Source organism: Anabrus simplex, chromosome 2 (assembly GCF_040414725.1).
Source record: "Anabrus simplex isolate iqAnaSimp1 chromosome 2, ASM4041472v1, whole genome shotgun sequence".
In the NCBI taxonomy this organism is placed as follows: Eukaryota; Metazoa; Arthropoda; class Insecta; order Orthoptera; family Tettigoniidae; genus Anabrus; species Anabrus simplex.
Genome location: NC_090266.1, coordinates 740607282 through 740624505, shown reverse-complemented (window position 1 = coordinate 740624505; position 17224 = coordinate 740607282). Strand labels below are relative to the sequence as shown.

The following is a 17224-nucleotide window of genomic DNA, read 5'->3' as shown; positions in this document are numbered from 1 at the left end:
ACTTTGTACCTGTAATTTGTAACCCTGTTTTCTCAAAGCGAATTGATTGTTCAAATTTTTACTTCTGAAAAGAAGTCAAAAGAAATATAACCTTTATTTTCAAAGTTTTAAATGAGTCTTCTGACTGTCAAAGATAGACCCATTCAAGCCTGCACCTTCTTTTACCTCTGCGTTCCACAGAACACCCCGGACCAAGTGGTAGCAAAGCGTGGTTGTGGTCGCAAACATTTTCATGATCTATGAAGGCACTGAAGTATATCTTTCTTTGCCAAACTCTTCTCCATGGCCCATTTCTTGCCCAGGTTAAATTGAAATAATAAATATGGTAGTTCAATCTATTCAATACAAGTAAATAAGAGATGTAGAAATTACATTCTTATTTAATTAAAAGTGAAAATGGTACCGGTTTCGACCCCAGTCTGGGTCATCATCAGCCGATTATAACTCGAAAAACAATGCATATGTAAGAAAGAAGTTAACGGTCAAGTCCGCACAATATCAGTTGAAGAGGCGATATAAAAATGACGGGGGTAGGCACTGTTAAATTCAGACGAAGTGGAATGTAAGTCACTTATAAGAAGTAATGCGTAATCTTCCGAGCATCAGCACGGCACACGCAATGTTTGGCACTGTCTAACAATGTTCACGAAAAGCAAAGAACAATTAAATGAGCCAGACTGCATACACCATCAGGCACAAAGTCACAATACAATCCAAATATGAAGATCTAAAGTCATGAAGAAGCCGAAGACGAGCAGCTCAACCGAAGTAACTTGCAAACTCCAGAAGATCGGCGCGGTGTTTACAACGTCAAGTGCTGTAGTTTCATACGCTGACGGAGATTGAAGGATAGATTAATGATCAAGTATTTGCTTAGTTCACAAAAATGTGCCTATATATATACTTATAATAAGACTAGCAAGATACCCGTGCTTCGCTACGGTATTATACTGAAATTTATAATTGAATGCTTATTGTTTTAGATATATAATCCGCCGAAATTCGCGATCTGACTCGTTTTCTATTATTTTACGGCACGTTTCCTCCCATTTTTCAATCTTCCTTTCCAGCAATCGATTTCGTACTTCCCGGGCTAGGCTCAGTTATTCCTCCCGGTCAGTTGGGTCCGTAAATCTTTGCCATCTTTTCCTATAATCATTTTTAACATGGATAAAATCCTTCAGGAGATCCGGCGTGGTGCCATATTGGGTGCCTTGGCGGCACTGAACCCGCGGCCGGACTGCATTCTTAGTCATTACCCGTCCAGGAGCCGTTTCCAGCGCGGTCCGCACATTTGACGACGGTCCGGAACATTATTATTATTATTATTATTATTATTATTATTATTATTATTATTATTATTATTATTATTATGTGTTGCTGGAATGGCTGATGACAGGGAAAACCGGAGTATCCGGAGAAAAACCTGTCCCGCCTCCGTTTTGTCCAGCATGAATGTCACATGGAGTGACCAGGATTTGAACCACGGAACCCAGCTGTGTGAGGCCGGCGTGCTGCCGTCTGAGCAACGGAGGATCCTTATAAGTACATTAATAACAGTAAAATCAATTGGTCTAACCTTCTTCTACACCCCACCGCCGTTACGTTTATTTACCGCCAACCCCCCCCCCAAAAAAAAATTAAAAGAAGGGTTGTATCTTTATGTTTAAGGGAGATTCCAAACACCAATGTTCACGTCTATTACCTTCAGTTTTGAGATATAAGTATCCCCATAAAAATAATTTACTTTTTCCACTTCATTTACACTACTACCCCCCCCCCCCCCAAGTGAATTTTCCCGCAAAAAAATACTTGTTTCTTTAATAGTACAGGATCCTCTAAATACCAATTATCACGACTCTAACTTCTTCAGTTTTTGATTTGTGTCCTCATGAAAGGAATTCAACTCTTTACACTCCCGCCCTCCAAGATGGTTTCTCCCCCAAAATGCGTTTTTTTTTTTTGTTTTTGTTTTTAAAGGAGATCCAAATACGAATTTTCACGTCTGTAACAACTTTAGTTTTTATTATATGTATGTATTCTCATACAATGAAGTCAATTAATTTTTCAATTCTTTCACCCCCCCCCCCCCCCCCACTTCATTGCATTTTCCGAGAATACGTTTCTTTACTTTTAAAGCAGATTGCAAATATCAAATTTCACGTCTGTAACATCTTCATTTTTGAGATATCAGTAGCCTAATTAAAATAATTCAACACCATTTTCAGTCACTTTTACCCCCCCCCCCCCCGCCCAAGTGGTATTTCCGAAAACTAAAAATACACGTTTCTTTATGTTTAATAGAGATTAAAAAATACCATTTTTCACTTCTGTAACATGTTAAGTTTTTTTAAGATATACTGTAAAAATTCTCATTTTAAAATTTCACCCCTTTTGAGTTCCCCTTATGTGGAGTTTCCAGAAACAAATCACCTATGTTTCTTTACATTTACAGGAGATTCCAAACACCCACTTTTTACGTCTGTAACATTTTACGTTTCCAAGATATTCTGTATATATAGTCTTTCAAAAAATTCACCCCAATTTGTCACTCCTGTTTAACCGCCATTAATTGGATTTTCCAAAAACTAAAAAATACGTGTTTCTTTATTTTTAAAGATGAATCCATATACAAACTTTCAGTTCTGTAATATCTTTCGTTTCTGAGATATATGTATGCTCATTAAAGGCATTCAACCCATTTTCACCATTTACCCCTCCTGTTGGGATTTACAGGAAACAAAAAAATACGTGTTCCTTTATTTTTAGAGGAGATTCTAAATACCAATTTTTACATCTGTAAATTTTAAAGTTTTAAGATGTAGACACACTCATTTTAAAAATTTCACCCCCCTTTTCACCCCCCAATATTTGGATTTTCCAAAAACGAAAAAATACGTGTTTCTTTACTTTTAAAGTAGATCCCAAATACCAATTTTCAGGTCTGTAATAACTTCAGGTTCTGAAATATAAGTAGCCTCATTAAAGGCATTCAACCTATTATTCACCCTTTTACACCCTTCCTCTATGGATTTTCCGAAAACAAAATAATACGTGTTCCTTTATTTTTAAAGGAGATTCTAAATACCAATTTTTACATCTATAAACTTTAAAAGTTTTGAGATATAGATACACTCATTTTAAAAAATCACCCCTTTTCACCCCCCTTAATGGGATTTTCCAAAAACAAAAAATACGCGTTTCTTTATTTTTAAAGGAGATCCCAAACAGCAATTTTCAGGTCTGTAATATCTTCAGGTTCTGAAATATAAGTAGACGCATGAAAGGCATTCGACCCCTTTTTCAACCTTTTCCACCCTTCCTATTAGGATTTTCCGAAAACAAAATATAAGTGTTTCCTTATTTTTAAAGAAAATTCTAAATACCAATTTTCACATCTATAACCTTTAACAGATTTGAGATATAGATACACACATTTTAAAATATTATCCCCTTTTCACCCCCCCTTAATTGGATTTTCCAGAAACAAAAAAATAGGTGTTTCTTTATTTTTAAAGGAGATCCCAAACACCAATTTTCAGGTCTGTAATATCTTCAGTTTCTGAGATATAAGTAGCCTCATTAAAGGCATTCAACCCCTTTTTCACCCCTTTTCACTCCCCCTATTGCGATTTTCCGAAAACAAAAAAATACGTATTTCTTTATTTTTAATGAAGATTCTAAATATCAATTTTTACATCTGCACACTTTAAAAGTTTGGAGATATAGATTCACTCATTTTAAAAATTCACCCCCTTTTCACCCTCCGATTAATTGGATTTTCCAAAAACAAAAATATACGTGTTTCTTTATTTTTTAAAGAGATCAAATGTACCAATTTTCAGGTCTGTAATATCTTCAGTTTCTGAGATATAAGTACCGGTATCCTGATTAAAGGCATTCAACCCATTTTTCCCCATTTTCACCCTTTTTCACCCCTTCTGTTGGGATTTTCTGAAAACAAAAAAAATACGCGTTTCATTATTTTTAAAGAAGATTCTAAATGCCAATTTTTACATCTGTACACTTTTAAAGTTTTGAGATATAGGTACACTCATTTTAAAATTTCACCCCCCTTTTCACCCCCTTAACGGCGGAATATCCAAAAATCCTCTCTTAGCGAGCACCTACATCTTAATATGAATGTATCCACAAAATTTCATTCCTTTATGTCCAGTAGTTTTGGCTCGGCGATGATGAATCAGTCAGTCAGTCAGTCAGGACAAGTTATTTTATATATATAGATTCAATGTATTTGAATACCTAATTAAGATCTTGAAGGTTTTTAGAACAGTTGACGTGAAAAAACAATAGTGAATAGAAAAAATGGTAAAAAGCGCAATACTGGAAACAAATGAAAACGTGTATGCACAGTGCGCTATTTCTTGAATATAAAAAAATTCAGGTCGTGATTGAAGTAGTCAAAGTTGGCGGACGCAAGGCATGAGTTTAAACCTGAAAGAGAGGGCCCAAAATGAAGGTGGCAATGCAGTTTTTATTTTAAATTATGGGTGAAAAGAAAAATAGGATAAATTAATAAAGAAAGAAGATTAGTGGATAAGAAAAGATTAAAAGGGTTTAAAGTTGAGAGGTGGTGACAAAGGATAAGATAGGGATGAAGGAGGGGTAGTTTAGGGTGGGTTAGGAGGGTGGGTTACTGGAGGTATAAAATGTGGGTAGGAACTTTGTAAGGCATGGAAAACTGAATTCAGGTTTTGAAATTTAGAATTTTTGAGAAGAAGAATTAGGAAGTCAAATAGGATGTTGGGTTTTTCAGAAATGTCGTTTAAGTTGAAATTGGGGTTGAAGTATAGGTCAAGGTGAATAAAACAATTTTCAGTAGTGTTTAAGAGGGGGCCTTTGTTAATGATTTTATGTGTTGTCCTATGGCGGAGAATCTGTTGTATTTAATGGCGTTGATACGTTCAGAGTATCTGATGTTGAAGTTGCGGCCAGTTTGACCGACGTACGAGGAGCTGCAGTTCTTACATTTGAATCTGTGTACTCTAGATTTTGAAAAAGCATTAGATTTATTTAGTGATTTAGAGTTGTGTAATATATCAAAATTTCTGTTATTGGTTCTAAAGGAAATTTTCGTGTTATGTTTTTTAAGAACATTAGTTATTTTATAAGCTTCTTGAGTGAAAGTGAAAGTGGAAAATGCAGTGGGTTTGGTTTTGTCTTTAGATAAAGTAGTTTTAGGACAGTGTTTGAATTTGTTGATGATACGGTTTATGAAGGAGATGTTATAGCCATTGAATTTAGCGATGTTACGGATGGTGTTTAATTCATTATTTAAGTCCTTTTTAGACATAGGAGTGTTGAAGACGTAGTTTGATGGAAGTCTGCTGGCTCTTCCGTACCCGGTTCAGATGCTGACCCGTCACTTGCACCAGCCAACACAACAGTAATAATGGGCATAACTGAAGTTACAGAGGCAACAATAATTCCAATATTATTAGTACTGTTATGTTTGATACATTATTCCTTTCTTTACATTCTGAATATGAACAGCAAATTATGCGATAATTTGCCAATTAACTATACTTAATCCCCGTATTATATTTTAATGGTTATATTAAAATTGCTTTATTATATTATTAATAGTATTATTGAAATTGCAAACAAACAGCTGTCAATGACTGACACAGTCTTACTTTACTTTGTAGACAACCTATACTTCAGTGAGTTTGTGATGGAAAACCTGAATGGAGATGTATCTGAGTGTGATCTATTTTCTGATGATGAGGATATAATAGATCCAGCTTATATTCCTCAGGATGATGGCTTATCACCCTCTACTGACGAAAGTGAAGATGATCTAGATCCTTCTGAAACATCTATCCTTTCTATAACTCCGACTACCACACATAGTTCACTACTGAAGGATTCATTTGAGATATGTCCTGAGTCATCAAATTCTCGTCCTTCTTCACCCCTCAGAACCTCACAAATGAAACTAACATTTCCACAAGAATCACCTCCTCCTGCAGGCTCTATTTCCAGCTACAGATACTAATATATCTAGAAGAACTTACTGGAAGAATGTGGCATCAGGTGCATTCCATTTTTCAACTCCAGCTCCTCGTTTTGAAGACAACACTGTTATCGGCATAAAATTACAGCCACAGGACTACTTCCATAAATACTTTCCAGAAAATCTCATAAAAACACTAACACAACAGACAAACCAGAGAAATCTAAGAGACACCGGCAGGAACTTAGGTCTGACAGAAACAGAAACAACAACTTTCTTAGGAATTACAATAGTTATGTCCTATCTGAAGTATCCCAGAATCAGGATGTACTGGGCCCGGAAAGCTAAAGTTCCTGAAATCGCTGATAACATGTCGAGGGATAGATACTTCTTGATTAGGAAAAATTTAAAATTAAGGGATGATTTACTGGTTTCTGATGATGAACGGGATGAAGGTAATTTTGGAAAGTGAGACATCTTCTGAAATACATTGAAGTGGCATGTTTGCTGAATGAAAGATCTTCTAATGTTCCATCAATGAACAGATGATTCCCTTCTACGGCCATGCACTTGCAAGACAGTATGGGGAAGGGAAGCCAAACCCATGTGGTCTCAAATGTTTTGTAGCAACTGCCCCGGATGGTCTACCACTGGTTGTTTATGCAGGACATGGACTCCAAATCACTAATGATAATAATCCTGACATTAGTAATTTAGATTGTGGTGGAAGAGTAGTTGTGAAACTGGCTAAACATATGCCTCCATGTTTTACTTTGTATATGGATCGATATTTTACATCAGTTCAGTTACTAGATGTTCTCCATTGCAAGGCTCAGTGTTAAGCAACAGGGATACTAACAAAGTCTCAGATCCCTTCAAACATCAGTTTCAAGTCTGATGCAGAGTTGAAAAGACTTGGTTGAGGTTCTGTAGATGAGAAAGTGAGAAATGATGGCCAAATTTGTATTTTAAAATGGTTTGATAACAAGCCGGTTATATTAGCATCCTCCATTGAAGGAAGGGATCCGCAATATGTTTACCCTTGGTGGTCCAAGAAGGATAAAGAATATATTCTAGTAAATCATCCTCTTGCTGTGAAAAATTATAATGCTTTCATGGGAGGAGTCGACCTCTTGGACAGGATAATTTAATTAGTTATTACAGATTTTTTTCAAGAACTAGAAAATGGACCATCAGAATGATTTTGCATTTTATTGATTTTGTGATAGCAGCAAGTTTTTTTTTCAAAATGGCGCCCGGTAATGACGACGTAGTGTTTTATTCTCCGAGTAAATTAACCGTAAAATGTGACGAAAAGTGCGGAAAATGTCGAAAATTAGTGAAAAATGGAATGTTGTGTGATTCATGTGATCGATGGTGGCATTATAAGTGCGGAAATTGCCCTAGAGACGTAAAAACTAATGAAAATGTTGACTGGATTTGTGAGCAGTGTGTTCGGAATGTTGTTGTTGGGGACGGCGTTGACGAAGCACCGAAAACAGTCGATGAGGAATATAAAAGTGCATTAGAAATTATAAACATTCTAAAAAAGGACAATGAGACTCTTAAAGTTGAAAATCAAGAATTAAAAGAAAGACTGCGATCGCTAGAATTTGGGACTGACCATTCTTCGAGTGATATACAAGTAACAAACTCAAGCACGTGGTGTCAAGTAGTTCGTGGATGGTCGGCTAAGAAGAAATCTACAACTGAATTTCCGGAAATAAACATTAGAAATAGGTTTTCTGCCCTAAATAATTTAATCCTGGAAGAAAGTGATCGCGCGTGAAACCAAATCATCGCGATCCGTTGCCGTGCCGAGTTTAAAATTTAGGCCTAGAATTCAGATTCAAGACCCAGTTAGGCCTAAATCAGCGAAGGTAGCTGTGTTTGGTGATAGCCAAGGAAGGGGAATTGCGGGAGTGATTAACGACGAGAATATAGCAGCAACCGGAGAAATATATCCAGGAGCTTCTATCAGCAGTGTTGTGGAAAACGTAGAAGCAGCAACTAGGAACTTCGGGAGCGGCGATGCAGTGCTTATCATCGGTGGGACGAACGACGTAGCTCGCGACGACGCCAAGAATGTAAGATCACAACTTAAACATACACTAGGGAAGCTGACCCACACTAACGTTTTTGTAGTGAACGTGCCCCACAGGCATGATTTGAGTAGAGACTCGTGTGTGAACATTGAAGTGGACAAGGTCAATACAGATATTGTTAAAATTTGTAAACATTTTCGGAATACTCAGGTTATTGAATGCAGCAGTTTTGAGAGATACTGTTATACAAAACATGGCCTCCATCTAAACAATTCAGGTAAACGAAAGATAGCAAATATTGTTCTAGATTTTATTAATCTTAAGATATGTAGGCCTACTGTAAAACAGGCAACTCCCTTGAGTTATAATACTGACCAGGAAAACTAGTAGAAAGAGCCAGCTGTACTTCAAGCTGGCTCAGTCAACTAGAAAAAGAAACTCAGGATAGTAAGGAATTTCAAGTTACCCAATTGCAACAGTCAAGTTTTAGGGAGGAAGGGGATCTGAGATTGCTCTTGGTAAACTGTCAAAGTGTAGTAAATAAACAATTAAAATTCGGTACATTGATGGAATCTTATGAGACTGATGTGGTGATAGGAGTGGAATCATGGTTGAAAGAAGGGGTGGGTAATAGAGAAGTATTTCCAGAAGGGTACACAGTCTATCGTAGAGACCGAGGAGATAAAAATGGAGGGGGGGGTGTTTATTCTGGTGAAGGAAACTTACTGTTCACATGAATGGTTTACCGATGAAAGGGATGAAATATTAGGGATAAAATTAGTTTGTGATAATATGAAGGAGGTGGGAATTATAGGAACATACAGGCCTGGAAGAGAGGAAAGAGACATGGAAATCTTTGAAAAAATAATAGATTATACTCATAAAAACAATAATAATGATATGGTAATAATTGGGGGAGATCTAAATTTGCCTGAAGTTGAATGGAAAGGAGCTGCAAGTGAAGCCCATGAACAGAAACTGGCGAATAAGTTAATTTGGGAGGGAGGATTTACACAAGTAGTACAAGAACCGACTCGTCTCAATAACTTACTAGATGTATTCTTGGTTAAACCATGGGAAATTGTTGATAAAACTGAGGTAATTGAAGGAATAGGAGACCATAAGGCTGTAATAATGGATGTAGGACTCGTACCAAAAAGGCTTAGTAAGAGGGTTACACAAAACAAGAAATTGTACAGAAAAACTAAAGTTGATGAATTTGGGACTTACCTTAAATCACAATTCAGTTGTTGGATAAGTGAAGGGAGTAACGTGGATACACTTTGGGCTAAATTTAAAGGAATTATTTGGGAAGGAGAGAAGAGATTTGTACCTGTTAAGAAGGGTAAAATGACCTCAGACCCTGTTTATTATACAAGGGAAATAAGAAAATTAAAAAGAAAATGTAGAATAGTAAACAGGAAAATCAAAGAGGGTAGGGAGAGTAGAGAAACTAGAAAACAGCTAATGAGGGAACTGAATAGAGTGAAAAAGGAAGCAAAAGAGAATTATATGAATGGCATACTTCAAGAGGGTAATGACCACAAAGGGAAATGGAAAAAGCTGTATTCATATATCAGGAATCAAAAAGGAAAAGGAGTCCAAATTCCTACAATGGTGGGAGAAGGGGGTGAACACTATTTAACAGATACTGAGAAAGCAAACCTATTTAGTAGGGAATTTAGAGATTCAGTAGATGATTGTCAAGAGTTGGAAACCGAAACAGAAGATAGAGAGGGAGAGAGACGGAAGGAAACAAGAAGCTTCTCATTCACAAACGAAGATATTTTCAGAGAAATCCAACTGCTTCAGCAAGGAAAAGCTGCAGGAAGTGATAAAATTACTGGGGAGGTATTAAAGACAATGGGGTGGTACATAGTGCCTTATTTAAAATTTCTCTTTGACTATGTCATAAATAATAGTGTAATACCAAAGGAATGGAAGGAATCTATAATAATACCAATTTATAAAGGAAAGGGTGATAAAAGGAAACCAGAGAACTACAGACCAATCAGCCTGACCAGTATAGTTTGTAAAATTCTGGAGAGTTTAATATCGAAGTACATCAGAGGGATATGTGATGATAAAAATTGGTTCATGAGGAGCCAGTATGGATTTAGAAAGAAATTTTCTTGTGAGGCACAACTGGTGGGATTTCAGCAGGACATATCAGATCAGTTGGATTCAGGAGGTCAGTTAGTTTGCATAGCCATAGATCTTTCCAAAGCCTTTGATAGAGTGGAACATGGAATATTATTAAAGAAATTGGAGGGAATAGGATTGGACGTAAGGGTTACATGTTGGATAAAAGCATTTCTAAATTCAAGGGTTCAGAAAGTCAAAGTAGGAAATAATGTATCTCAGGAAGAGAAAGTTTGGAAGGGAATTGCACAGGGTAGTATAATCGGTCCGTTACTTTTCTTAATATACGCAAATGATTTAGGGAACAATATAACATCAAAAATAAGATTGTATGCAGATGACATAATTGTTTATAGAGAAATAAACAACATTGAGGATTGTTCAGAATTACAAAGGGACCTTGAAAGTATCCAACAATGGGTTGAAGAAAATAATATGAAGGTTAATGGAGGCAAATCAACTGTTACAACTTTTACAAACAGGAGCTTTAAAACTGAATTTGAATATACTTTGGATGAGGTAGTTATCCCAAAAGATGGCAAGTGGAAATACTTAGGTGTGAGATTTGAAAGTAATTTGCACTGGAAGGGTCATTGATGACATTGTTGGGAAAGCATACAGATCATTACATGTCATAATGAGGCTACTTAAAGGATGCAACAAAGAATTAAAAGAAAAAAGTTACTTGAGTATGGTTCGTCCATTATTGGAATATGCAAACAGTGTTTGGGATCCTCACCAAGAATACCTAACAAAAGAAATAGATAGTGTGCAGAGGAAAGCAGCAAGATTTGTAACAGGGGATTTCAGGAGAAAGAGTAGTGTATCAGAAATGTTAAAGGAACTTGGGTGGGAAACTTTAAGTAAGAGAAGGGAGAAAACTAGACTTACAGGATTATATAGAGCCTATACAGGAGAAGAAGCATGGGGAGATATCTGTGAGAGGCTTCAGTTGGAAAATAATTATATCGGCAGGACTGACCACAAATATAAAATTAGAAGGAATTTTAGCAGAAGCGATTGGGGTAAATTTTCATTCATTGGGAAGGGTGTGAAGGAGTGGAACAGTTTACCAGGGGTAGTGTTTGATCCTTTTCCAAAATCTGTACAGATATTCAAGAAGAGAATAAACAGCAACAGAGAAAATAAATGAAGTGTTAGAGGGCATTCGACCGGTGCAGGTTATTGTAAATAAAAAAATGTGTGTGAATAAATGAATTCCATCCCCTGGTCTAAGGAGTTTGGACAGCCAAAGTAGGGGACTGCCTGTAGGGGTGAAGTACAGTGGGGACTTCAAGGGCCCTGGGACCGCTACGGTAGCTGTAAAGGCCCTTCAGGAACTCTGAAAATTGGTGGAAAAAGGGGCTCTGGTTAAGACGCAGCAGGTCATTATGCTACTTAGGATCCAGAACGGGTAAAAAAAATTAGTAAATAAATAAATGCAATGTAAATATTAATGTTATACCGGTTTTATAGTATCATTTGAAGCAATTCCACATACTGTATATCAGTTGACTATATTTGTAAGTAGTACAGGAGATATTATAATTAGAATTTTGTAAACAATATAAATTTATTAAGGATGAGCTGTGTGTTTAATAGAAAACATTGTTAGCGTAAATTGTATAATATTGTATTATAGGAAAAATTTTCTTCTCTTGTTAATTTAATATTTAGTGCTTGACAATAATGTATTTTAGTGTACCATTTGCCACCGAGGTAGACACCTCATTTGCAAATAAAGAGATTTTGAGAATATTGAAGACACCAACTTGCCTTGAACACTCCAAAGAAAGATGTACTTGACTACTTAGGTTTTGGAATGGAATTGGCAGATTATTTAATATGTAAATCAGCTGATGAACAGGATACCTCAGAATATGAGCCCAGTGAACCTTCTCCCAAGAAAATGAGGTACAATGCAAGGACACCTTCTCGTCACCTGAGGACGAAGAACGTCTTGCATCTTCCAGAGATCCCTACACTATCATCCAAAATTAGATGCAGAATGCCAGGTGGTAAAGCCAACTCTGCAAGAATAAAATATTCAACTTGTACAGTCTATCTCTGTATGCAAGAAGAAAGACAGTGCTTCAAGCTGTTTCACGAATTGTAAATGTAAGGCGCATTAATTTAGTCACCAAGTGTGTGTGTAATGACAGGTTGTAAAGTGTTAAGAAAATGGACTTCAATACATCAAGTCTCTATTAGTAACACAAAAATATAGACAGACTTTAAATTTTAAGAAAAGTGTTTATTAGATTATTTTCTCCCTCAATTTCCTTGTAAATAAAGCTCACTGAATGTCAATAATAATAAAGATATAATTATGTAAGAACATCAGATTTTAAGTGATTAAGACCTAATGTCTCCTGTAGGATACAGTAAAGTTTCAAATGAAGATTTGGTCAAAGATTATTTTTATCAGTTTCCTAGTGTTATGAACATTATTTAGCACCAGAATAAGTATAAAAAACAAAAAAATAAAATTCAAACCTACCCTCATGACACCGTAGAAACTCTAGCCTGCGACTCCAGTATTCTATGTTTGGGGTGGGTCGAATGAGTACCGATTAACTTCTTTCCAGAAAAGAAAAAAGCACTGCCTTATGCACTCTGTATATATGAAACAACAAATCAGAATCTCAAATTACAAGATAATTTTTTTGGCAGTAGGTTACCCTTCCTCCCCAGGACACCTCACATTTTAAGATATGTACATGTAAACCATACATGTCCAACCATATTACTGTAAAACTTACTGAAAAATCAATCAATTTTTTGTTACAGTTTGCCATCTTTCTCCTCACGATCTTCATCTTTGAAATAGTAGTTGGAGCATTAGCTTTTGTATATAGCAATGATACACAGGATGTTCTTGATGACAGTCTGAACAAAATAATGGAAGATTATAAAGCTGGTAATCAGGAGGCCAACAAGACAATGAACACTATTCAAGATGCGGTAAGTGATTGCATATTTTAAATTTGTAAATTATTGCTGTATCATTATGCCTGCCAATTAAAACCTGATCTAGCTGTATAAAATGAGATCTACATAAAGTTTACAGAAGTCCCCTAAAATCTGTAGCCATTGAAAGGATATTAAACACATTATTATTATAACACAAACTTCGAACCATGGTGACCTTGGGCAGATCCTGTTGACAATGCCACTCTACTCACACCTCAATAAAACAAGAAAACTGTGGCACAACAGTCTATTAGGGCCTTGGCCTGACAAGACTATTGCTGCCCAGTCAGATGGCTTGCAGATACTGGCATGCCTCGGTCGGTCGGATCAGACATGTCAAGGAGAGACTATAATTGAAAAGAATGGTACCAGCAATAAACCATAAACACTTATTCAGATTTTTTTGAAAATATAAAAATAATCATATCTTGAGGTATGATGCTGGGCCCCGTAGGGTATGAGCAGTACGACCAACCGCCAGTCAGCTGTTTGTCTTCCTACACATTACTCAAATATGGCTAATCATGAGCATGACTTGCCCACAGATCGGTCGGTCGGTCGCATTACTCATACTCCATGGGGCCCAGCATCATACCTCAACATATGATTATTTTTATATTTTCAAAAAATTCTGAATAAGTGTTTATGGTTTATTGCTCGTACAATTCTTTTCAATTATAATCTCTCCTTGACATGTCTGATCTTTGATAGCTTTTGAGCTTCACTTAGTTTGGGACCAGGATGAACCTCCATAGATTTTTGAGTGTACAAAGAATTGCAGAGATTTATCAGCCTCCTCAAATGAAATAATGTTCTGCCCCAGACAAAACTGTCAGTTCCTCTAGAATGTGTGTGTGATATGGCATTAAAATGCAAAATAAATAATTTCTTTATTTTCTGTAGACTATCATATGCATTTCTTTTAACACTGTCTCTTGTAGAATCTCAACTAGCGAGAGCTTAGAAATTTCTGAGAAGAAAACCTTTGACATGAGTCAATAAGACTTTTCCTATTTTCTATATTCCTTGCACACAAGAAGAAGCAACAAATTTTTGATTCACTTTTGAATTTTGGCAACTGTTGACAAATAGAATATTACTTATCCATACAAATCTTAAAGTGATTCACCCCAGAAACATCTTTCATTTTGACATTAACAGAAAGTTCTAATAGCAATTTGAACAATGCCATAAGAGAAGATTCGGAAAAATGTTTGAACAACACTGGCAATAAGAGACTATGGGCCGAATGCAGAAACAATGCCTAGTTTTAAGCCATAGACAGTGTCTGCCTAAACAACATCTAAATTAAACACAATCTTCCATTGCATAATGAATGTTCAGCCCATGTTTAACAAGACATCGTTCAAAGTTTCAATATTGGTTTGAAAATGGAGATAGAAGTATCTTTCAGGCAACGCTTTGGTTGTCGCAACCAATGAAATTCGTCGGTGTGCATGCCGAAAGCCAGTTAGCTGTTTGTCTTCCTACGCATTACTCAAATATGGCTAAGCATGAGCATGACTTGCCCACAGATAAGTGTGTCGCTTTCGGTGGAAATGACATCTCATAATATTATTGACACTTAAGTGACGCGCCACCGTACGGCGAAGTGTGGCTTTGATTATAACATTGTTACAGTGAGTGTAATCTACTCATAAATATGGCAGCTTCTACGAAGGGAAGATGAAGCAATAGTAATGTGTAACCGAGTGTGTTGTAGCTTGCATTCTGGAGATTCTAGGTTCGAAACACATCACCGGCAGCCCTGAAGATTGTTTTCTGTCGTTTCCCTATTTTTACACCAGGCAAATACTAGGGCTGTTATTATGGTCTTGGCTCTTCTTCCCTGGTCCTCCTCTTTAAACAATCACCACCATCACCACCACTTGCCTTTTCCTATCTGATAGTTGCCAAAAACTTATACAATTTCATATATATATAAACCACATACAATCTACTTTTTAGTTTTCACTATTATGTATGTGTGTTTACTTGGCAGTAAATGTAAGTGAATCCCTCCCAGTTGATGTATGTGATAGCCCTCTGATGATCGGGACACGTAATTCTGATATGTATGTAGTCGAAGTGACCTATAGTTCCATGGAAATTACCCCATGTATATAATAAAATATATCGGCTGCCAAAAATTGTATTCAAGTTGACAGTTACTGGACTGTCCCTTTGCAATCTCAAGAAACAAGTCTCTTGAAATGCGAAACCTTAATTTAAGATCTATCTCCCCGAACATGTCAAATAAATTGCTGCGATTTAGCAGCGGGCGACCCACAGAGAGGCCGTCGGACTAACCTTTCCTCCCGGAATCGTCTCAACATGATAATACAAATTACATGTTTCATGGCACGTAACCTCTGATTGTGATTCACTCCTCACATTTGAGGTTAAACAGTGCTCTCAGCAGTGTTTAAACATGACTGGTTGAACATCGGTTTTAGACAGTGTCTGTATGTATGTTTACTCATCAGCCCGAAGGCTGGTTGTATCCTCAACAGTTCCGCCATGAGCTGTCATAGATGGCCTAGGCATCACTGAAGAGGCATACTCGGGAAATGAGGAGTGAGGTAGTTTCCCGTTGCTTTCCTCACCAAGCCAGAAGTTGCTATTACATATCAGTCTGCCAAGCCCACTGAAATGCATGCACCAACCGACCCTATGAGCAACAGTTTCACACCATTCATAGCAGGGACTGTCTGCGTAAGGAATGGCATTACTAGCATCGCTCATACCTCAGTCACTTTCATTTTGTCAAAGCCAAGGATAAGACAGAGACAGATCAATGAAAGTAACAAAATTGCTCTAGCCCATACCAGAAGACTTAGTGCAGTGTAAACACTAGGTCCCGCCAGCAAAGGCATAGACAGTGTCTAAGTGATAAATAATGTCTCTGCAAAGCAGCAGCCATACTTAGGCATTGTTCAACCGTAGACATCGTCTAAACACCGTGTCTGCAATCGGCCCTATTTCTCCAGCATTGACCCATTGGCATATTATTATTTCACATGAAAAAGTGCCTGGAACCTGTTTATTTATTGGCTACATTTTACACTACGAATGCTAGAGATATAAAGCATGTTGCAATCAACTACTGTGATAACATCTTGTGCTACACTTTAGCTTCCTGCCTTTAACTTGAGTGTTTTAATGTACAATACGAAAGATGTCCTAAATAACATGCTATTCACCACAATTGCTCAACGTGTTACTAGGTACCTCTAAAACCTTTCTCAACATCCATTTAAAAAAAGAAATTACCAAGTTCCTTTTTGTTTCTTGTAATCTTTACAAGAATATTGCTTACCTGTATCAATTTCATGAACTTTTTTTTGCTATTTGCTTTACATCGCACCAACACAGATAGGTCTTATGGCAACGATGGGACAGGAAAGGCCTAAGAATAGGAAGGAATTGGTCATGGCCTTCCTTAAGGTACAGCCCCAGCATTTGCTGGTGTGAAAATGGGAAGCCAAGAAAAACCATCTTCAGGGCTGCCGACAGTGGGGTTCAAACCCACTATCTCCCGGATGCGAGCTCACGGTAGCGTGCCCCTAACCGCATAAGGCAACACACCTGGTAATTTCATTAACAAGGTGAATGATCATTAGAAGCAATATATTCATTAGATAAATGGCTCTCAGATCTAATGTGGCCTGTAAGCAAACAAGTGCTACCACTGCCTGTATTATTAATCTAGAATATAACAATGAAATGAAATCATTATATGCAGAAATACATTTCTTAATTGAATACATGATGACAATAGTATTCATCATTGCACGGCAACAGGTTAAAGCCGTTAGATTTTCTTTTTGATAATTTTCATCACACATATTCCTGAAATGGATTCTCCACAGTTTTTACACATGGTTGTGAATACTCCTTTTGTAGTGACAAACTTTACTTGTTACAAATGTTCTTGCAAGGGTAAGTGAATCCTGTTCCAGCTCTCGGTCCAGAATTAAAATCTCTGGACTGCTTCGAAAGTCCTTTTCTAGCTCTGTCTTAAACATTCACAACTTTAATTTAGAGGTCACATTCTGTGTGTTCAAATATCCTTTCACTGAGGCTT

At 36.8% G+C, this 17224-nt stretch overlaps 1 protein-coding gene across 1 annotated transcript in view; it reads left to right on the top strand.

Moving 5' to 3' along the window:
• The window catches only part of LOC136864424 (23 kDa integral membrane protein), an 80994-nt gene that overhangs the window by 40921 nt on the left and 22849 nt on the right, over positions 1-17224 (top strand). Inside the window, exon 3 of the mRNA XM_067141402.2 lies at positions 12955-13128. Within this exon, the coding sequence (XP_066997503.1) occupies positions 12955-13128 (174 nt within the window). The remainder of the gene's footprint in view (positions 1-12954; positions 13129-17224) is intronic.